The sequence below is a fragment of the Pleurodeles waltl genome, chromosome 4_1, assembly GCF_031143425.1.
Source record: "Pleurodeles waltl isolate 20211129_DDA chromosome 4_1, aPleWal1.hap1.20221129, whole genome shotgun sequence".
NCBI lineage: Eukaryota > Metazoa > Chordata > Amphibia > Caudata > Salamandridae > Pleurodeles > Pleurodeles waltl.
Window position 1 is genome coordinate 649,112,291 of NC_090442.1, and position 24,233 is coordinate 649,136,523.

Sequence of the window (24,233 nt, forward strand, 5' to 3'; positions counted from 1 at the left end):
ATTTTTGAAGACTTTCAAAACTGAGAGATAGAGAGGGTGTATATGTGTTTTTGTCCGTGTGTATGCCAAAAGCCCTGGTGAAATCTGACAGACACCTCACCAAATCCGACTGAAAGCACCTATATCCAATTATATACCAGAAAATACATTAGGGTGTGTAGCACCCCAAACCCCCCCCTTAAGGTACGTCCCTGAGACCCCAATGGAGAAACTTGACACAGGAGAAGGAGCATGTGAGCAGTAGGGGGACATTGGAGGAGACAACAAGACAAATTGAAGATAGATTGGAGAGCGCAAAGTGAGCAGGTCAAAAGCCAGTTAGAAGTGAAGAAAAGAAGCCCTGTCCAGAGATGACCAAGGATAATAGGTTTAGTTGCCTGAAAAGTTAAAATGGAATAGGCTTTACATAGATTATGTAATTGGAGTGTGCAGATGGATGAAACTGCTGACATGTGGTTAAAGAAAGAAAGGCATTCAAGATGAAAGCCAAAATTACAGCCAGAGTATGAAAAGTGCAGACGGAGTGATAGGGAAAAGGGTGGCGGTAACTGGGAGGTAGGCAGGAAGGGATCTAGAAAGCACAAAGGGGGTCATTACGACCTCGGTGGTCTTGCAAAAAGACCGCCGAGGCCGCGGGAGACAGAATACCACCATTGCCGGCGGTATTCCTGGCTCCCTATTATGACATTTCCGCTGTGCCAGCGGACGGTAACAGCGTTACCGTCCACTGGCCCAGCGGAAATGTCACATCAACATTGCTGCCGGCTTGTAATAGAGCCGGCGGCAATGCTGATGTGCAGCGGGTGCAGTAGCACCCGTCGCGCATTTCACTGCCCGAAATTCGGGCAGTGAAATGCGCGACTGGGCTATGCCTGGGGGCCCCTGCACTGCCCATGCCAAGTGCATGGGCAGTGCAGGGGCCCCCAGGGGCACCCCAAGTCCCCTTACCGCCAGCCTTTCAATGGCGGTGTTTACCGCCACGGACAGGCTGGCGGTCGGGGAATCATAATCCCCAGGGCAGCGGTGCTTGCACCGCTGCCCTGGGGATTATGACCGCCAGGCGGAATCCTGGCGGGATATTGGAGGGGCCGGCGGTATGGCCATGGCAATTCCGCCACGGTCATAATTGCTGGCGGAACACCGCCAGCCTGTTGGTGGTGTTACCGCCACCTTACCGCCGGCCTCCAGGGTCGTAATGACCCCCAAAATGTTATTAGAGATACAGTCGAAGGAGTAGAAGGAAGTAATGGGGCCTAATACGATAGACAAATAAGGAAATGTGATATTATGGAAAAGGAAAGATAAAATTAGGAAATAGTGTGTGCAAAAGTGACAAGAAAAATAATGAATTTTGATAACACAAACTACAGCATTGGTGTATGTACACAACCTAGGGGATGTCTGTAGAGGTGCCAAAATAACCATGCTGGAGTCACAAGGTGAATGAGCAATAAAGATCCCTTAAATGTTTCATTTATCAGGACACATTTGCTACACAATCAAATGCAGCTGTCAACAGTCTATGCCTTCTGACAATATGCTGCTTCTCCTTTTAACATGGAAATTGGTGTTTACTTTTCTTTCTCTTAGTGCAACGTGAAAGAATTTTGTAAGGTGAACTCAGTGGCAATTTTGCTGGTGTGAAACAAAAAGGTTGCAGGATGACATTTTTTCTTAACAAAATTTAAATATGTCTAAATGAACTGTACAAATATTTCAAAAGATATCAGAAGTTAGGCAAGCACAAATGAAGCACTTTTTTCATAATTCTGAAGTGTGATGAAAACAAATATTTTTTGGATCAAAACAAATCAGGACACTTTGGGGCATGTTTACAAGCCCCTATCGCCTCATTGCGCCACCCTAACGTCCTTTTTTTACACTAAGGGGGCATCAAGGAGGCCTTTTCCCACATCAGATCTACAAAGTGGCGTAATGGAAGCATTGTGATTTCTCTCGCTCGCCAACTTAATGTTGGCAAGCGAGAGAAAAAACTCTGCTCTGCGTCACTTCACAGAGTTTTTCACTACTCTGTTCTCCGTGCGGAGCGCGGAGTGGGGAAAACTCCACAAACTCTGCCTGAAGAACGGAATTCTTCGCCCACCCCTAGCGTTAAAGTGACGCTCCCATTGTTTCCAATGGGCTTCCCCACACATTGCTGGACTAGCACCATAGTTTTTGGTGCTAGTCGAACAATGCGCCACATTAGCATATAAAATGTTGACGCTGTTGTGCTAATGTGCGCCATGGTGCTCCCCATTGTAAATATGGCGCTACCATGGTGACGTTAAAGGGTACGGGGGTGCGCAAGAAAAGTGGCACATCATAGCTGATTTGCCACTTTATTGTGAATATGCCCCTTTACTTGATGATACGCAAATGAAAATATTCACTGAAACCTGATTTTTTCGATCATTTGTGCACTAGATAATCTTATCAGTAAAACTATGTCTGTTCAAAGTTAGTGCCCATTTCAATGGAAAATGTAATACACGTAAATGACAGTGAGTGACCACGCCACACTTTAGCAGTGTGCTGCAAAGCTCACCACCAGCTACAAACAACACCCTTACCACTCTCCTGCTGAATGGGCATGACTCATTGGATACACTTATTTGTGTGGTGCTTGTAATTTTTCACAGTCCTTATGAGTTCAGTGGTGTAGCATTGATGGCAGCACCCTTACTGTGAAAATTGTTCCAGCACCCCTGATACAGAAGAACAACAGACTGAGATTCGATATTTAGGAACACGAAAAAGATGGTGAGGGGTCTATTGATAGCCCAAGAAATGGACAACTAGAATCCTTAAGGGAGAGACAAGAAAGTTGAGACATATACAGACTGCATTTTCTTAGTTAGTTTTGCTAAGTGCATTGCAAAACAAAACAGAACAGCCCCATGAAGCTTTTCACTGTCTGCATAGCAGACAGAGAAAAGCACGACGGGTGCAACTGCACCCGTTGCACCGCCGCAACACCGCCGGCTCCATTTGGAGCCGGCTCCCGTGTTGCGGCCGACATCCCCGCCGGCCCAGCGGGCATCTCGTAATGGCCACCGCGGGAGAGCGGCCGCATTGGCGGCCGGACCGCCAATGTTGTAATGAGGGCCTTAATCTCCCTGTGCCTACAATTCAACGCCTTGAGACCCTCAGGGGTGATTTGCTGTGCTTTACAAATCCTGGATTTATTACAGTCATTTCCTTACCTCACTACTGAAAGTCCTTCCCTGGGACTTTGAGGTGCACGAAAAGTAGAGGTACTGAAAGGCATTCTTACTGCTCCTATGTAACATCCCATGAAGGGACCGGGCTTCATGGGATGTTTACATCCGGGAGCGCCGCCAGGGGTAGGTTGTATTCGCCTCACCAGGACAGCTGAAAGTTTTTGCAAGCCTGGTCACAGGCCTGCGTGATCCCATGAAGCCCGGTCCCAACTTGGGAGGGGTGACTAATAGGAACAGCAAGTCTGGGTCAGATTGGACTCGTAGTTTTTGCAAGCCTGGTCACAGGCCTGCGTGATCTCATGAAGCCCGGTCCCGACTTGGGAGGGGTGACTAATAGGAACAGCAAGTCCGGGTCAGATTGGACTCGTGTAAGTGACTGGTAACATTTTTACTGTCAGTTTCAGATTGCAGGAGTCTATTTAGTTTTTTCGTTGGAGAAGTTTAAGATGAATTAGGTCCTGAAGAAGCGTCAGAGGATCCTTTTGGACCAAAGAGACGCGAAACATGTCGACCTCATTTTGAGGAAGGTCTGGTAATTCCTGACTTCCTCTCTTCCTTGAAAAGTTGTTACAGAGTGGTTGAGCATCATCTCTATCTCACTCCCTTGTTATATTCTTTAATCTTGGCAATCACCCAACATCGGTGAATAAATTAGTACTTAGTGAGGGTTTTTGAGCCAATTTTATTCTTTCTGTTGATCTCTCCTCTTTTTCCTCTGACCCACATTTGGGGTTTTGTGGCATCATCGAGAAAAGATCTCCGGCAAAGAGCCCCCCTATGGGGGGTGCCCGTCAGACATTGCATCGCCGGTCTGACGAGGAGCACGTCCGATGATGAAGCATGACACCCAATAGGGTGTGTGAGGACTCTTGCTCCTATTAATTAGGACTCCCTAGTGTTCTCCCTGTTTCTCTTTTTCTCTTTGGAACAGTGTATTTCATTACATAGCAGTATCCACAGGAGGGCATACACTGGACCATTAATCCTCCGAATCCCCTTCTGTTCTTGAAGAAATTCTTACTGCTCCACCTAGCACCCGGAACATGTGCAAGGCCCCGTTTTACCCCCTTTATTTACGTCCCCTTTTTTGCACCTCACAAAATTGGAAAACTCAAGAAAATCCATGTTTTTATGTCAAGACTTTGCAGCTTTTTGTACCCCTACTTTTATTGCCACTTCTTTCTCCCACTGGTAATTAATGTTGATTATACCAGGTGACTTGATTTCCAGATTTTGACTGCAGGTAAAAGACGTCAAGTTAGGACGTTTAAAGTGTTGATGTGATGGAGAGGAGGTTTAAGCAGTATAGGCCTTTGGCAAAATATCCCAACTCTAAGCAAAGAGCCCCACGCACTTATTGATGTAATACCACATTGTTAGGAATTTTCTTATTGAGTTGTTTAAGATTTACCAGTTGCATCAAGCTAGTACTCTCCTGCTGCAGTACCACAAAGCCTATTGGTTTTTACCCTTACCTCTGGGAAATGTGATACTGAGTCAATTAGTTTGTTCTTATGCAACAGCCCTTTGCTGATCCGGCCTTGTATGTCGCAGACTACTTATTACATTTTCAGAGTGCTAATCTCATCAGGCAAATCATTAGTTCACTTACCAGTTAGTTGAGGAACGATTGTTCAAGACTTAATATGTCAATAGAATCTTTTGGGCACATTTTCAAAGCACTGGTGCACCCACAACTTGTGGCACTAAGCACACAAACACAAATGCATCTGTCAGCATCCTACACAGTAACAGAATCTCTCATTCCATGTCATCTCACATTCACAGCCCTGTTCTGGTATTGAGTGGATGGTGAATTGGAGTTGTTTTGAAGACATATTTTTTATCCTTTTGAGGTAAATAGATTGTTCTATGTTCAGTGAAAAACGGTTTAGATTTGCCTATGGTAAATAATGTGAAATTTAAATTACACGATTCCTGATGTATGAAACATATATTTTACAAATTCGATTTAATTATAGACAGGGACACAATCGGAATATGACTCTTTGGCTGAAGAACTCTGCCCTTGTCTTCAACAGTGGTGAAAGTGAAGATCTTATCTGCGCACGACAAGGGCTCCCACGCAGAGGTGAACGTGAAGATCAAGAAAGTGTTGAAGATGACAAAACTGAAGATCCTACGTGGGAAACGGATACTTTATCCTGAATCCTGGACGAACCGCGGGTGCACCTGCCCTATCCTCAACCCTGGTACGTGCTCAACCTGAGTTATTGCAACAAATGCGGGTACGTGAGGGGCGGAATGGTGTGGGCAATTGACTGCTGTGATGTGGAGTGAGCAGCAGGGATCTGAGAAGGAAAGAGGATAATGCTAGTCCTAAAAAGAGATCTAGGGCTTTGCAGACTAGCTGGGACAGAGAAGCTGTGAGGTCTTGGCTAATGAACCTTACGAGCAATAGTGACTGTTGAACTCAAGTAGTGCATTACATAGGCAGCCTGGAAACCGTAAGACAGCATTAATTATTCAAACCACAACACACTCACAAACCCACATAACATAACGCTGGTCACCGGACATTGAAACAGTGCTATAGTTTGGAACATGGGAGGGGAGCCAAACAATGTACTGATACTTTAGAGTGAGTGATCAGAAAGCCATTCCTCGCGCTGTACCAAATGGGAGTGGTCATTGAAATTAGTCTGGAATATGTATTGCATTTTGTAAAGACTGGTTCCAGTCATTAATGGATATTGTTCTCAAGGGAGTTTAAAGTAAAACACCGGACTGTGGTTACTTCAAGTGCGGAAATACATATGTTTGGTCTTCATGTTCTTGCCAAATATTTACTCTCTGTTCCAATAATACAATGAAATGAACAGAATATGAACGCTGCATTGTTGCCCAAACAGTGAAATATGGCGTTTCCATTCCCTGCACCACGAGCTCTCATTCAGATGTAAACAGATCAGACAGCAGGAACATCAGGACACTTTAGAAAGCTGGACTGCAAAACATTTTGACGTTTTGAAGCTCTCCTGAGCCAAAAATGTAACTTTTAGCGATTTGAATGGAAAATGGTCTAGTTAGTGTATATTTCAGTGTTATTTTTCATGATAGAATGCGCTAAATTACCAGAACTCCAAAGTAAACTGTCTGACAAAGACAAAATACGCAAAGGAGAGTGCGGTTGTGACGTCATCTGTCGTTATTATCGTATCGACGTATTGGATTTGAGATCTGCATGACGAGGTCTGCCAGCACAGTTAAAATGAGTTTTCACAGGCAGATTATGCTCCTTTCGGAATATTTTCAGGTGAATTTGATTTTTGTGGGGTTTACTGTCGTTGGTAGGAAAGCAGCATCTTTTTAAATGTTGCTAAATATTTTACGCAGGCAATCAGCTTTGACGTTAAAAAGGTCTACACGTTTGTTTGACACAAATTATAGTCTGGAGCGGGGGTGGTTCCTCCTAACTAGCATAGCAGGTAAACAAATAAATAAAATGCCATAATTAATGCCATTTTATTTTGCCCTGAGGCTCGCGCTGTGTACAGCGCAAGTGTGAGGGCAGGAGTCGGGCTGCATCCTGCAATTGCCGGGTAACCGCTGCCCTTTACAGTGCGCTTGTCGGGTTGGCTGTCTGTCTAGCTACGGCCAGCCCGACATGCGCACTGTACATCTAGCAATCCCCGGGCTGAGAAACAGCTGGTTATTGCTGGCACTGGCTCCCCGCCTCAAAATGAGGGTTGAGTTAGCCTGCTTCCACCAATCCTGGAGCTGCTCTCATGTTGAAAAACAGCAAGGGAGTGGCTCCAGGACTGGTTGGAATGTCCCTTCCACTGAGTAGGAAGGAAGTCCTCCATTCCTGCTCAGTGGACGCCAGGTGGAGGAGTAGATAGGGTGAGTTGGGCACTATGGCGCCCCACCATATGTAGGACCTGCAGGTCACCACTGGTCTGGAGATTCGTTTCTTCCATTTCCTATGCAAAAATTCCAGTAATTTCAGTTAATCATAGAATACATCAAACTGAAACACTGATGATGACCAGTAGTGAAGTGAACAATGGTTTCTGGTATAGAGGGTGAATTTGCGGGAACTGAGTCTAACCCTGAAGAATGGGCAGAGGATGGTGTTGTAATATGTATGTTTATTGTATTTGTTTTAATGGAAAATAATTAAAAAGATTTTTTTAAATAATGAAATACATCTATTCTTCCAAACTCTTTCCTCCTATCAAATGGTTTCAAGTAAATAGCATCCAATAACACACCACATCTTCCTTTTCTTAATCAACCTCAATGAATCCACCCCTATTCAAAACTCTAAAATTAATGCATGATATCAATGGAGCACAACCTTAACAAACTTACCACAGCTAACCCTACAAGAGAAAAGGAAGCACATATTACTAACCTACTACCTATCTACTTCTAACCTTAGGTTCTGGAGTAGCGTGATACTCACTACAAAGCGTTGCAATGCCTCGTCAGGGGTAGTAAAAGCTGTAAAAATCCAATTTACAGAGACCCTTAGAGAACTTGTAGCACATGAACGACTTTGAAAATCCAAAATGGGGCACTGAGAGAAGCCACATGGGTCAAGAATGTGACCTGGGATGAATGACTTCTGTGAGACGTGGCTCTTTTGGTCCCGGGCAATAATAGACTACTGGGCTCCAGTTGGAATAAACTATCATTGATATCCTTGACGCACAGTACTATTGTACCACAGAATAAATTACCAAGTACTCTTTACTACTTCACTCACCGGTAATGTGGTAGAGCAGTCCAAATTCTTCTTACTCAAAGAGGATGATAACAGTTAAACACTCAGAACAGTAAAACATCACACTTACTGATAGTCAAGTCAATGCTTAACCTTATAAAAAAAAAATTACTTTAATGCTCATAAAACTAAATACTATGCAAAGATAATCTTACCCAAAGAAACATCAAACTGGCTAGCTACTTTCTGTCCTGAGATCTGACTCCAAACATTATTATAGCACTTAAGTGCTAAGGTTTCTATTATTATTATAATTTAGGGCCAATTTAAGTCTAATGGAGTGCTCACGATCACCATCAGCCAAGTTCATGAGCACAGGAACCAACATTTACAGTCTGTTGATCATTTACTTCAACATGGATGAGTTAAACAGTGTGCTGAAGAGCATGGGCTGCCAGTGTTAGCACAGACACTTCCCTGAGGGATGAGTAACACAAACAGCTGCTACTTCTTTGAAAGGGTAATGCACCACCTTGTTAATCTTCAAAGACTTTTTTAAGGGGTTTAGTGCACCTGCTACAAAGCCTCACACAACATGCCTAAAATGTCTAAAAGAGCCTACCCAAGACTGGAAAAATTTAGCAGTTGCAAAAGGAGTGACTGAAACAATAGTGAGTACTATTTGCTTTGGGCCTGCCCCAATCTACAGGTGTCCACCAGCCAGGGGTTACATGTAAACAGAGAGTTGCAATTTTTCTGGTGCCGGTGATGACTCTACCCCTGCACTCCATGTTATGCAAGCACATGGTGTTCAGATATGTCCTCAAGAAGCCAGATGAGTTGATCTCAAGCTCACTGGTGCAGTTCCATGACGGTTACTGCAGCCCTCCTCACTACAGCTGGATTCTGGGTCTTATGGCAGGCAAACACTTTTGCTGAAAGGACTCAGTCTAGCATTTCCTTCCTGCAGCCATCAGTCAGCCTAACGCAAAGCAACCCAGCAGCTCTTTTTCTAGAGTTTTTGAGTCCAAGTGTCCTTCCTGCTTGAAAAAGAGACCACCACTAGCAGAGGGCTGGCCCTGTAGTACAAGTCTCTCCCCTTCATTGATATGCAGCTCTTCCTTAGAACAAAGCTGTGCTCAAGAGAGTTAGTACTTATAGGTAGATGGTAATCAGCTCTCCAGCATCATTCCAATTCTGATCATGCATCATCAATGAGAGATTTACAGCATGGATACTGCATATCCATATCGTGTCATAGATATGCACAATAGGAGCCTCTCCAGGTCTGCTTTCAACTGGCCCAGGTGACATACTTGGTGGGTCCCAGACAGCAGACCTCTTCATACAGAGACGTAGATCAGAAAGGAACATGGAGAGTGTCTGGAATCGCTGTCAGAGGCACTACATATGCTCAAAGCCCAGCAGCCTGACACTGTCACCCAGTAGAAGAGAGGGGAGCAGGAATGAAAATGAAAGAGCAGGCTCCCTGGCAGCCTATTCAAAGCCCTCCACCAATCTAACTTCTCATTCACATATGGAACTCACAATGGATTCCAGCATAACCTAGCAAATGCACCCACCAACTTCACATTCAATGCTGACCTACATAAATGTATACCAGCACTTTCCATACAAGGCCTACACCCACACATATGGAATTAAAAACCCTAAATATTGTTGTGAATGCAGTATGATCGGTTACAATGGTTATACCATATTTAAAACCAAATAGTAAATAAAAGGTAAGAGTGAAGTTCCATTACGAGGCATATTGCAGACCACTGTTAATCTGGTCTCAGTAGAACATAGATATGACTATAACAAGGAGGTGTGTTTTACTCTTGACTTACTATCACTCTGTCCTGAATTTCCATGAGCAAGTCACAACTACTAATGGAAGAAAGCTTTGTGAATCGATCCTCGGGTTAGAGAGATAATCGCCAAAGCACCAGGCCACTCATCAAAGCAGCAAGGGAAGTGCAACAACACTTACGAGAACAAGAATGTGTAGGTAAATGATACTGGGGTCAGCAGGTTTATATGTGAAGAATCAGATGACAGTGGGGTGAGCAGTTTCATAGGAGAGGAAGAATCTGTAAGTAGATGGTACTGGGGGGAGCAGTTTCATAAGCGAGGGAGAATCTGTAGGTAAATTGCACCTATGGTGGCTTCTGTCAAAGAGCAAGGGCATAATGTTGTAGCTGTTGAAGGCTGATCCTCTAACCAATTGGTATCAACAGAATTATCGGATCCAGATATATTTAAAGCACCCACAGTTCCTGTTAGACTTGGCATCCTTGGTGTGGTCTCCCCTAACTTTTTGCCTCTGTTTCCCAGGTTGTTGATGTGTGCTGGACTCTGTTTTTGCTGTTTTTGTTAGTCTGGGCACTTTGCCACTGCTATCCAGTGCTAAAGTGCAAGTGCTCCTATACAAAATGTGCATGTAATTCGATCTCCATGATTGGCATATTTGATGTACTGGTAAGTCCCTAGTACAGTGCACTAGAGGTGCCCAGGGCCTGGAAATCAACTGCTGTGAGTGGGCCTGCAGCACTGGTTGTGCCACCCACATTAGTAGCTCTGTAATCATGTCTCAGACTTGCCACTGCAGTGTCTGTGCAGTTTTAAACTGCCAATTCGACTTGGCAAGTGTACCCACTTGCCAGGCCTAAACCTTCCCTTTTCTTACATATAAGACCCCCCTAAGGTAGGCCCTATTTAGCCACATGGGCAGGCTGCAGAGTATGTACAAGGTATGACATATACTAATGTGTTTTATATGTCCTAACAGTGAAATGCTACCAAATTCTGTTTTCAATGTTGTAAAGCCTATTCCTCTCATAAGTTAACATGGGGGCTGCCTTTAAATATGATTAAAGTGTAGATTCCCTTTGGGAGCAGATGAACATGTGGAGTTTGAGCTCACAATTTAAAAATACATCTTTTAGTAAAGGAGATTTTAAGATTGTGGGGGCTGCCCGCCAAGCGGGAACCGCCAGAAGACCGTACTGCGGTCAAAAGACCGCGGCGGTCATTCTGGGTTTCCCACTGGGCTGGCGGGTGACCGCCAAAAGGCCGCCCGCCAGCCCAGCGGGAAACACCCTTCCACGAGGAAGCCAGCTCCGAATGGAGCCGGCGGAGTGGAAGGGGTGCGACGGGTGCAGTAGCACCCGTCGCGAATTTCAGTGTCTGCTAAGCAGACACTGAAATTCTAAGTGGGGCCCTCTTACGGGGGCCCCTGCAGTGCCCATGCCATTGGCATGGGCACTGCAGGGGCCCCCAGGGGCCCCACAACACCCCATACCGCCATCCTGTTCCTGGCGGCCGAAACCGCCAGGAACAGGATGGCGGTATGGGGGTCGGAATCCCCATGGCCATGGAGGATTCCCCTGGGCAGCGGAAAGCCGGCGGTACACCGCCGACTTTCTGTTTCTGGCCGCAGCTGTACCGCCGCGGTCAGAATGCCCAAAGGAGCACCGCCAGCCTGTTGGCGGTGCTCCCGCGGACCACGGCCCTGGCGGTTTTTACCACCAGGGTCAGAATGACCGCCTGTGTGTTTTAAAATGCCACTTTTAAAAAGTGAGCATTTTCTTGCTTAAACCATTCTGTGACTCTGCCGGTTTCTGGATTCCCGGGGCCAGTTTGACAGTTGGGCTGTTTGCACCTCTCTTGACAGTGACACAAAGGGAGCTGGGGTGTAGCCTGCATATCCAGATGAGCCATCTGTGTTAGAAGGGAGGGGAGGAGTGGTCACTCACACCTGAAAGGGCTGTGCCTGCCCTCACACAATGCAGTCTCCAACCCCCTGGTGTGTGTCTGGGGCCTGGGCAAGGCAGGATTTCACAAACAAGAGAGACTTTCATTTGAAGTGAGCCTACTTCAAAGGACAACATGGGTATAAGAAGAGCACCCAAAACCACAGATTTTAGATCACTTCTGGAAATCAAGAGAAACCTCTGCCTGGAGAAGAGCTGAAGAGCTGAGGAGAAGTGCTGCCCTGCCTGTGACTGTGCTTTGTGGAGCTATCCTGCAGTTGCTGTTTCTGCCTGGTGAAAGGGGACAAAGACTGGACTTTGTTGTGCATTCCTGCTTGTGAAGAAAACTCCATAGGCTTGTCCTGAGCTTGCCTCCTGTTGATGAAGTCTCAGGACCATCAAAGACTTCCCCTGCCATCACCTGGACTCTCTGCTGAGACTCCTGCCCTGCCAAGTGGTGCCCTATCCAGTACCTGGGGCCTTGACAGGTGAAGCTGGCAGACCAAGACTGAAAATCCATGCACCAACTGTAGTGCGGGGAAATTTCCACCGGCTCTGTGGCTGAAATCAATGCACCGCCTGCAGCGCGGCTGGAAGATCGACACACGCGGCTGGAGAAATGACGCACTGCATCACTATCGGAGGCTGGTAACATCGCAACCCACACAGCGCAGTTTTGCTAACGCCGTGCAGCAGGATTTTCTCTGCAAACCTTGCTGGGGGCTGAAAAGCGACGCAATGCCTGCCCGGACCCGACTGCTGCCCAGATCGACGCCATGCTTACCTGCAGGGAGGAAAAACGACACCCACAGACCCGACCGGATAAGGAGAAATGACGCACAGTCTCGCTTGCGGGTGAGAAATCGACGCACTGCTTACCTTTTTTGACGCACTCGTCCATGCATGTTATTTTGACACTACCCATGTACTTTTCAACGTTAACAGTGTTTTATCTGTTTTCAAAAGGATTTAAGACTCTTTTGCTTTTAAGATTAATAACTTGGCTTCTGTATGTTGGATTTTTGTCATTGTGGTCTTGTTTTGTTTAGATAAATATTTTCTATTTTTCTAAACCTGTGTTGTGTCATTTTGTAGTGTTTTTATTACGTTACTGTGTGTGTTGGTACAAATACTTTACACCTAAAGCTCTGGAGTTAAGCCTGCCTGCTTGTGCCAAGCTACCAAGGGGGTGAGCGGGGGTTAACTGAGGGTGATTCTCCTTTACCCTGACTAGAGGAAGGGTCCTTGCTTGGACAGGGGGTAACCTGACTGCCAACCAAAGACCCCATTTCTAACAGTTCCCATGCTCTTATTATCAAAGAAGTCAGAGAGTTGCATACATAATTTAGGGAAGACCTCAAGAGGCTGAGCTAAGGCACTAGGATTAGAAAATGAATTGGTAATCTTAAAACTGTCTTTAGGTTTATTGCTAGACATGGTAATTTCACAAACAAAGACATTTGCATGGGCTGTCTTTATTCCCTCTTGGTAAATATGAAGCTCTTTTCTGTACAGTTCATTATCCTTAGGTAAATACAACTTATACGAGATCTTTAAAGTTTTTTTACATTGTTGGCGCATTATCCTGAGCTCCTCATTAAACCAGGGAGCTGAGGGACCTCTTAGGCCGCCAGACCCTATCTTAATGGGTGCCACCATATCTGCCATATTGCCTAGCCAGTTATTACCTGCCAGTGCATCCGCTTCGATAACTCCAGAAAAAGATGGACCACTCTTGTTGAGAATGGGTGTAATCTCCTCTGTTTTGATAGTAGCCCAACTTTAATGGGGTTAAGAAGGATTAAGCATTTTGCATCTAGGACCATGCTCTAATCTCCAGCTAAAGTATACTGTTGCATGATCTGACCAGGTGTGACTTCAGACATCTGAAATGTTTCGAAAAGATAGGGTTTAGCAAGTGACATGCTAAATGAGTGGGTTGGTCCACAAACTGCCTCAAATCCCAAACAGACATGTTTTCAAGAAGGAGATATGCAAGATGATCGTCAAACTTATTCAAATGAATGTTCAAGTCTCCCAATATAGAAAAATATGAATATTTTAGGTGATATTTGGAAAGACAGTCATCTAAGGAGGACAGAAATTCACCAGCATATTCAGGAGGACGATAAATTAGAACTCCTGTCAAGGATATTTTTGCTGATGGCGAAAGGCAATAGCCCAAGGATTTAGACCCCTGAAGTTCTGAAATATCAAAATATATAGGTAGATGACACTAGGGTGAGCAGCTTCATAGGTGAGGGAGGATCTGTAGGTAGATGACACTGGGCTGAGCAGTTTCATAGGTGAAGGAGAATCTGTAGGTAGATGACTCTGGGGAGAGCAGTGCTTGGGAGAATTTTTAGGTAGATGACACTGGGTGAGCAGTTTCATAGGCGAGGGAGAATCTGTAGGTAGATGACACTGCGGTGAGCAGATTCATAGGCGAGAGAACATCTTTAGGTAGAGGACAATGGGATGAGCAGTTTAATAGGTGAGGTAGAATCTGTTGGTCGATGACACTGGGTTAGCAGGTTCATAGGTGAGGGAGAAAATGTAGATAGATGACACTGGAGTAAACAGTTTCATAGTTGAGCGAGAATGTGTAGGTAGATGGCACTGGAATGAGCAGTTTCTGATATTTTGAATTTACATTTGTGAGGATGGGAGAGAACTGTGGATGATAGCAGCGAGTGCCTCATCTGGCAACAAAATGTTGTCAAGATGGTATATACCCAAAGTATCCTCGAAAGAGGGCCTGAGAAAGGCTAAATTCACCTCCAGGAAATGGTTTAAGAACACCATTGCACATAGAAAACGGTGCCTTAATTGTTAACCTTCACATTTTCTGGAAAATATGAACAGTTATCACGGTAACCAGTATGACATCTAACAATAGAAAGCAGTGCCCCTTGAGAGTAGTTTTAGTAGATCAATACAGTCCAAATTTGGTTCACCTTGATAAATTATTCATTAATTAATATTTGTTCAGGAAGGAACCACAGACATTAAGCAAGGACGCCAGTTCTGTTGGGAAATAACGCTATGTTAAATAATGCTATGATGTTAAAAATATCTGCAAGGAATGATGCATGGCCTTTTTCCAAGGTGTTTTTGGTGGGGCTTTGAATTGTCTTTGCAGATGATGTGCTACTACAAAGTTTCACCACGGTTTGTTTCACCTTTCTTCGGCTGCCATATTGTTTTTGCTTTTGTTTTTTAAATATCTCTGCACTTTTAGATTTGATCTTAGTATGGGTTATCAGTGCTTCTAATAAGGTTGAACATTTTCTTGTGTCCCCTGAAAAGGACCAGTGCCATGTAATCCTATGTTGTCAGTGAAAACGAAGTCCCATTGCCGTGGAAAACATAAACTGTATTGCAAGAAAGAAAAATCATCAGCACTACCAACAGTACTGCATGGAGAAAATACGAAAAGATAGGAATCCCTGCAGCAGACAGGAAGATGCCGTACTTCAAATCAGGGGCGGCTCCTCTGCAATGGCGGAGGGGCGTCGTCCCCGTGGCTGAGCCAGCAGATGAAAAATAAATAGCTTGCTATCATTTTATTTTTCATCATTTTTTATCTGCTGGCTCAGCCAGCAGAGTGTACAGGGAGGAGCGGGGCTGGGCCACAGGACGTGGGAGGGGGGAGGAGTGGAGAGTGCACTAAGGGCTCATGTGTGTTTGTCCCGCTGTCTGAGGCCGGTCAAACACACATGCGCACTTAGGTTTCTTCAGCCTGGCTTACACAGCCGGGCTGGAGAAACAGCACCGTCCCCAGGCTTGTGTCTGAGCGGCAGCCACCAATTCTGATGCTGCTTACATGCTATGTTTAGCATGTAAGCAGCACCACGATTTCTAGGGAGCCTGTGCTGGTGTAGCAGCGAATGCGAGGTGGCAGGAGACAGCGGCGGGAGTCACGCGCCGCAAGGTGTTTCCTTTTTTTTATAAATGTTCTTTCCCCTGTTGTCCCCCATCATCCCCCCCAACACACTTCCTCCCCCTTGACATTTGCGGCTGCGCCGCTGCTTCCACTGGAGTACGTAGTAGTGATCTGCCCTCCCCTGCAGACAGTACCTAAAGTTAATACATATCCCCTCCCACCCTCCTCCTATGCTTACAGTAAGTCCACAAATCAATGCACCCTGTATCATAGGCACCTGAGAACGCCCAACAAACCTTCCCGCCTCACCTTTCCAGCCAGAATTGATAGCCACTCCTAGCACATGCAGGCTAACCCGCTGGTAACTCCTGGCCCCAGTCCAAGAAAAGTTGGGCACATACCTTGCCCAGCAACACATTCTGCTGGGCAGTGGGACTGCAGAAAACTTCTAAAGTGGTTGCAGGCAGAGAGCCAGTTGCTGGCACAACCATGGAGCACGGACGTTTAGCCCACTTCTGGCAGTTGCTTGGCGCCTGTGATGATAGGAACTGCAAAAGTGCTTGGTGGATGTTGGAGCCCAAAGGAAACAATGGCACCTCACCTCTGTGTTGGAGTCATCGTCCAGAGTTTCAGCCAGAGGGTCCACATTCTTCCATCCCCCTGCTACCAGTGGACTGCACAGACTTTGCAGCTTGGGGCTGAAAGCTGAGATCCACTGGCACTCTTCCTTCTGCACAAGGGGGTATGTGTGGCGAACAGCAACCACTGCAACTGGAGTCTGATAATGGAGGCGTTCAGGTAGCGCTCCAGCAGGTGATGTGGCGGGTAGAGAAACTGCACAAACCACACCAGGGCTTTGGGGATTTACATGCTTGCCCTACCAGAGTGCTGCCCCTTTCAAAGGGCTAGGCCCATCATCTGGGAAGCAACAATGGGATGTTGATAATGTTTTCATAATTTCTCTACCTGAGTGCCAGACATTTCTTTTATTGGAGCCATATGCCATGCCCCCCTCTGCTGCCCTCTTGTTGCTCTCCTCTACATTGCTCTTACTGCCTGCCGTGCTCTTGCTGTCCTCCTCTGCTGTGCTGGTTGTGCCCTATCTGCTGTGCTCTCTCTGTCCCCCTGATGTTCTCTCTCTCACTCCCTGCTTTGCACTCTCTGTCCCCCGGCTGTGCTCTCTCTGCCCCAGCTATGCTCTCTCTGTCCCCCTGCTGTGCTGTCTCTGCCCCTTTGCTCTGCTCTCTCAGCCACCTGCTGTGGTCTCTCTGTCCCCCTCTATGCTCTCTCTGCCCCCTTCTGTGCTCCCCCTGCCCCCTGCTGTGCTTTCTCTGTCCCGCTGCTGTGATATCTCTATCCTGCCGATTACCTCTCTCTGCCCCCTGGTGTGCTCTCTCTGTCCCTCTACTGTGCTCGTCTGTCCCTCCACTGTGCTTTCTCTACCCCCCCCCTGCTGTGCTCTGTCAGTCCCCCTGCTGGACTCTCTTTGCCCCCCTGCTGTGCTCTCTTTGTCCCCCTACTGTACTCTGTCTGCTCCCTGCTGTGATATCTATATACCGCCACGGGGTCTCTCTGTCCCTCTATGGTGCTCTCTATGTTCCTGAACTGTGCTCTCTCTGCCCCCTGCTGTGCTTTCTCTGTCCTCCTACTGTGCTCTCTCTGTCCCCCTGCTGTGTTTTCTAAGTCCCCGTAGTTGCATTCATTTCCGATAACCCAGGGTTTTGAGAGAGGGTCTAGTAAGGTCAAAGCTATTACATTTGTAAATTGCTGTTTATTTTTAGGTCGAGCGTGCAAGCGCTGTGATCTGTTGTTATCTATCTGTGTTTCTTACCACTCCCACCACGCACCCATCACTATCACTTGTTCATGGGCCTGCCTTTTAAAAATCCTTTCTATCATCGGTAAACGCTTTACGTTTGTCCCTCCTCGGGCAGTTTTGTTACTGCTTGGACACCGACCCTGTTACATGGATAATTGCACGTTTGCCGATATGTTTGACAGCAAGCAAACTTATTTTTCCTTTTGTGTCTCTCCTTCGCGCTCATGCTCATGGTGGCTGTGGCGCTTTGAATCGGCTTGCTTATGTCAACTGTTTTACGTTTCATTTTTAATTTATGTGGCAAGTAAAGACCAGTTAGGAATTTACACCACCAATAGCTCTAACTCAAGCAAACGTGACACCCTTTGAATTGCAAATGCTTGTTAATCCAAAAGCCCCATCTGAACATCAGTTCCATTGCTGCCAGCGTCACATCTGGTGTTTGATGGGGTAGTAGGGCACTACACTCTGTACCCCAGAGGGGCTATCCTACCTTTGCCCCTTCATTGACCGGTGCTGGTTGGTGACACTGTAAAGGTTATGGGGTGTATGGCTTGGCTGCAACTCAATTGATTCCCCAGGGCTGGGGCACTCTTTCCCAAAACATTGTGTGAGTGTCTGTGTGTGTGCATGTATACACTTTCACACTCATGCTGTTGTCCGCTCAGAGTCAGCAGAGTGGCCCTCCCATAACATCTTTCCAAAGCTGCACAGGATACGCAAAATTCCGCGCCAGAGCATATTTCCCTAGACTATACTTGTTTGGCTTCACATACGAAAGATAAGCACAAGGCATAGTTGCAGCAGAACAAGCCTGCTGTGCCCAGAAAAGACACTCCCCCCGGCCATGCTGTGGCGTAGGCGCCCTGGAAGCCACTGGAAGCCACATCTCATTCGCACTCATTTCTATGGGGGTTATTACAACTTTGGAGGAGGTGTTAATCTGTCCCAAAAGTGACGGTAAAGTGACGGATATACCACCAGCCGTATTACGAGTCCATTGTATCCTATGGAACTCGTAATACGGCTGGTGGTATATCCGTCACATTTGGGACGGATTAACACCTCCTCCAAAGTTATAATAACCCCCTATGTGTGATGCCATCAGGTGATGTCACGGGCTGTTTTCACATGATCAAAGGCAAGGACATGCCACCAAAGAATTACAGCCTTTATCTAGTTGTTTATGGAAACTGCATGAAAGACTAACAGCTAGAAATGAAAATATTCTAGTCAACACAACAGTCAATGTCCATGTTAGTCCTACCGGTATTTCTAAAAAAACATACCTAACAGAAACAGTCGAAAAATCGGAAAGGCTTGAATATCTCGTGTAAGCCTAATAAATACGTTTTTTCTCGACTTACCGCAAATAAAAGTGAACTAATACGCATGCTATTTTTAACTTCGTCACATTTTGAATAAATAAACGTTTGCATTTAGTATTCTGCAGCACTGGGGCCATCTCTTCTGATTGCATACCTGAGGCTCGTTCGTTTTCCTACTGCCTGTTCCAGAAACCATGCATTGTTTTTTCAAACACAGTGCAACCTTTGTGTTATCATTATCTGCTATTATTATCTGTAAGTGAGATCCCACTACCCCTATTTAGGACTTGCGGTGGCCTGCAGCGTGTCCTGGTAATCCGTATGTCTCTGTCCTCACGTATATTGTTTATTTTTTAAATAACCTCTCGGACACACGTCAGGGATGAAGTATTATGACACGTGTGTATGTACATAGGCCCAGGGCAGCCAGTAACCCCGTCTGACCTTGAAACCTGAATTCGCGCCGTAGCGTTTTAAGATGCATCTGGAGGTCACGCCACCCTGTGTACCGCTGGGCGTGTCTGACATTTTTCTTACTGTTTTTGGGTGCTGAGGCTGCAGTTAAGCTCAACCTGCGGATGAAACATGTGCCCTCTGGCGCGTGTCCAGGTGCTCGCCCAGGTTCCCCTGCAGCTCGTTCTCCCTTAGGTGGCTGAGCGCTGATTTGTTTTTGAAGGATGACGGCCTGCAGCTGTGGGAATACACGACAGGCATGTTTGCGTGAAGCATGCCTTTTTCTCGTGCAGCACGGCCCATATTTTCTTAAAACATGCAAGACGCCAAAGTAGGCACTCGTTTGATCTGTCCATTTTAGTCTAAGCTGATAATTAGATTCAGGAGAATAGTGTAATTTCTTTGCAGAGGGATAACTGTGAAAGAATCGTAATTAGACTGTTTATTTCCGTTTTTGGAATACACTGTTCCTTGATTTTACAAGCTTGTGTCAGGGACCCTATTCGTACCTGCTACATTCCTGCTCTCCTTCCCGAGTCACACGTCATCTTGCAATAAGGTTTGGAATGATGCTAAAACTCAGTTCTTAGTACAATGAATCCTGAGTTAAATCCACAATAATAAATCAGCACAAAAGTGACAAGACGTGGAGTTCTCTGCCATGTTCTTTGACTTTGGGGGGGTGCACAGTGTGAGGGCCTTCCTCTAATTTTCAGCTAGGGGATTTTGCAGGGCTCAGCCGTCTGACCCGTGACTGGGTCTAGAAATGCATGGGCCAAATGTACAAAACCGTTTAGAGACCGCAATCCTGCAATTCACAAAATTACTCACTTTATCACCACACTGAACTAAATCGTAGTGTACAAAAGGTAGTCTGCGAGTCAGAAACATCTTTCCAACTTTGTGACTCTGCGACTGTGAAAGTGGAGGGGGCATGAAAGGGGCACCTCCTCTTCCTTCTCAAACGCAATACAATGTATCAGTGGTTTGCGACCGCAACTCCAGTTGCGGTCGCAAACAGGGGGCGGGGGGAGCAGACAGTAGTCAGATTCTTACATCAATGTCATTCACAAAATGCCAAATTTTATTTGATATTCTGTGAATGGCATTGGAGGGACAGGGGCTAAAACAAAAAAAGTTGGCCGTCGGCATGTTGGAGATCTGATTTCCTTGGGAGACAGCTTCCTCATTGTGAAATGCAGCTTTCAGACACAACCTGTTGGCCCCCTGAGTCCCTCAGACAGCTTTCAGACCATGCCCATAAGATGAGATCACGGAGCAAAATCTACTTATGGGTTGACTGTCACACTTATTTCCCCTCTCCTACTTCACTGTTGCCTCTCTTTATACCTGGAGTCCACCATCCACATCACAACTTCAGGTATGAAAGTTGAACCATTAAGAAAAATCATTGATGATACTCCTTGCATCTGTCTATCACAAGTCCAATCTGTGCCTCCGAAATGTCATTCTGTGGCAATGTCAGCTATAATACAGGCCTATGCCTCTCAAATGCTACTACAGCAGTGTCTCTTATCAGTTCTTTATATGCCAAGCTTTCTGTCTTTCCATTTGTATCATCTGTCTTTCTATTGTGTGTTTGTATGTATGCTGAATTTGTACAGTGTGAACCTAGCCAAAGGCGGCAGTCACTCTCCTGTGTTAAAGGCAGGGATACAGTCAACACGTGTTTTGAGATTTAGTCAGTTTGTAGACTGTAACTGCCTTATGATGCAGAGTTGTTTAAAAATTGATGCAGGGCTGGGGTGGATACTGGGATGTTATTCTAGTTCTAAATGCGTAGATGGAAAAGGCCTATTGCGTCTCCCATCTGATGGTATTCTGGCTGCCTGTGGGCTGAAAGATGGTGAACTTGTCAGTCAGATAGGTAACTACACAGGGATCCCTTTACTGTTCTCATAACTCCCTTTACATTGTCAATTTACCCAATGGCCTGACAGTAACTTTCAGCCAATCCTGACTTTTCAGCCAGCAAGCAACTTTATGCTGCACCTTGTAGTTTCATGTAGCATAATAAATGTTTGAGCCTAAAAGTCCCAGCATGCATTGCTTTTCAAACTGAAATGACACAAAAGGCTAGAAATGATCCTCATTTCATGGGCTAAATTGAATGCTATGTTATCACAATAGAATTGAATTGGCCTAAAGTTTTCTCTGTGAAAAACAAACAGCTTTCTGCACATTTGTTCACAATTTAAAGATTATGTACTGCCGAAAAAAGACGTCTGTGCTTGTCTCACATTGGCAATTTATGCCACCACTGAAATCACATTTGGCATCAAGTATGTCAGACTCATAGAACTGTAAAATAGTGCCTTATAGTTCAGGCAATTTTTGCAACCAATTCTAAATTTTGCACATCAGAATTAGAGCACACGGCCCAGATTTATCATACAATCACTCAGCATAATGCAGCAAGCTACCTTGCTGTGCTGCTCTGTATGAAAGGACATGAATGTACCATATTTAACATTACACAGTGCATTTCTATCCTTTCCTTGCACTGGTGTACGTTTGACTGCCTATTGCCAACACAGGCACCTTTGCATTATGGTGCGTTGTAGGCAAGATTGTTTTTGTGCAGGAAGGGACACAGAAAAACAATCACACACATGTAGACCGAGGAAAAAGTGAGAAGAAATAAAAAATATTTCTCCTCATTATGCATCCCCCGGGGAAGCCTAGCATTTTGACACATTCCCAGGCCTACTACTAATGGTAAATATGGGAATGAGCCAAAATTCATAGGTGGATGCATGGGAACACCTGCGCTCCACCCATGGAACTGCCTTCCTGGGGCAGACTAAGACAAGGCAGCAATATGCGCTGCCTTGTGTTACTTCAGATTTATCAAGCCATGCAGGGTCACTCAAGGGGGCCTTACATGACATGATAAATCTGACTGTAGTGTAGCATTGCTCTTGTACCCCTAAGCGTGACGCAAGGTGATGCAAAAGTATGATAAACCTGGCCCGACATGTGGGACTAATTTTCCCACAAGGTACATGTGCAAATTCTTCCTTATTCCTTGTGTTTTTCTCAGTGCACGTGCAATTTGCACAACTCAGAATTTGGGATTGGGTGCAAACAATTGTTTGGTCCAGAGTACAGATCCCCAGCAAAACCTGGAACGCAGGACATATAGGGGGTCATTCTGACCCTGGCGGTCGGCGGTGAAGCGGCGGTAAGACCGCCAACAGGCTGGCGGTCTTTTTTCATGTATTCTGACCATGGCGGTTACCGCCATGGTCAGCCGCCGATTCACCGTTCCGACCGCCATGGCGGTAACGACCGCCGGGCTGGAGACCTGGGTCTCCAGCCCGGCGGTCGTCACATACCGCCGGTGGTATTCCAACCTGCCTGACCCCGGCTTACCGCCATGGATTTCATGCGGTTGGGGACCGCCATTCAATCCATGGCGGTAAGCACTATCAGTGCCAGGGAATCCCTTCCCTGGCACTGATAGGGGTCTCCCCCACCCCCAACCCCCACCCCGACTCCCTCCCCTACCCCCCCCACCACCCCTGCCACCCCCAAAAGGTTGCAGGACCCCGTCCCCCACCCCGATCCCCAACATATACACACACATACACACATACAGGCACGCATTCATGCACATACACACACCCCCCGCATTCATGCACGTACACACACACCCCCCCGCATTCATGAACGCATTCATGCACATACACACACCCCCCGCATTCATGCACGCATTCATGCACATACACACACCCCCCCGCATTCATGCACGCATTCATGCACATACACACACACCCCCACATTCATGCACATACACACAGCCCCCCGCATTCATGCACGCATTCATGCACATACACACACACACCCACATTCATGCACGCATTCACACGCCCCCTCAATATACACACATGCACACCCCCATGCACGCACACAACTCACAACACCCCCCCACCCCCCTTCCCTAGCGGACGATCACCTTACCTGTTCCTGGTGATCTTCCGGGAGGGAACGGGCAGCTCCGCCGACACCGCGACGCCAACAGAACACCGCCACAGCGAATCACAGGTCGTGATTCGCTGGGCGATGTTCTGTTGGCGTGGCAGTGGAGGTGGAGCTACCTCCACTTCCCCGCCTGCCGCCAGTATGGCTGTTGGCGGCTCTTCGTCCGGAAACGGGCGGAGCGCTGCCAACAGTCAGAATGGCCCATGCGGAAGACCGCCAGCACTGGCGGTATTCCGTACGGCGGTCCCTCGGCGGTCTATTGAAAAGACCGCCGAGGTCGGAATGACCCCCATAGTCTGTTTTGGGTAGTTATTTGCAGGCTTTTAAAGCATAGAAGGGATCTAAACATGTTCCCTATAAAAAATAACTACAAGTCTATACTATGATTGTGTTGATTGCCTTGAAAAAGTGGATTAGATTGGAAGAAGGCAGAAAGACATTCATTATGATTGTGATCAAAGAGAAAGGGCAAAGGTCTCCCAGGAAGTGGTTGGTTTCAATGTCTAGACATCTTTTAAATAAAGAGGTGTCCAGAAATATCCAAAGCAGCAGATTATCTTCAAGGCCTCTCAGGCATGAATGGCATAATTGATGTTCCTTATTAGAAACTGGGTCTCTATTTGGCAGATGTATGCACCCTGTCCAAGTAGGGACCACAATCCTACTCAGGGTAAGTCACAACACAACCTAAAATATCCTGTGCTCACCCTCCAGTAGCTTGGCACAGAGCAGGCAGGTTTAACTTAGAAGGCAATGTGTATAATATTGGTGCAATAACTCATACAGTAGCACAGTGAAAACACCACAAAAAGTACTCCACACCAGTTTAGAAAAATAGATAATATTTATCTGAATAAAACAAGACCAAAACGACAAGAAACCAATATGCACAAGGCAAGATATCACTTTTTAGAGGTTTAAGTAAGTCTTCAACCATAGGAATCAATGGTTGTATCTTTTTAGCACAAAGTAGCTGGGATACTTAAAAAATAACGACACAGAGAGCCACAGAGGAGGTGATGCATCAATTCTTTCCTTGCAGGCAAGGTGATGCGTCAATTTCCGGCTGC

At 46.1% G+C, this 24,233-nt stretch overlaps 1 protein-coding gene across 1 annotated transcript in view; it reads left to right on the forward strand.

Annotated features, from left to right (window-relative positions):
- Positions 1 to 24,233, forward strand: part of NTN4 (netrin 4) — a 450,303-nt gene that overhangs the window by 411,309 nt on the left and 14,761 nt on the right. Inside the window, exon 9 of the mRNA XM_069229091.1 lies at positions 5,267 to 5,437. Within this exon, the coding sequence (XP_069085192.1) occupies positions 5,267 to 5,437 (171 nt within the window). The remainder of the gene's footprint in view (positions 1 to 5,266; positions 5,438 to 24,233) is intronic.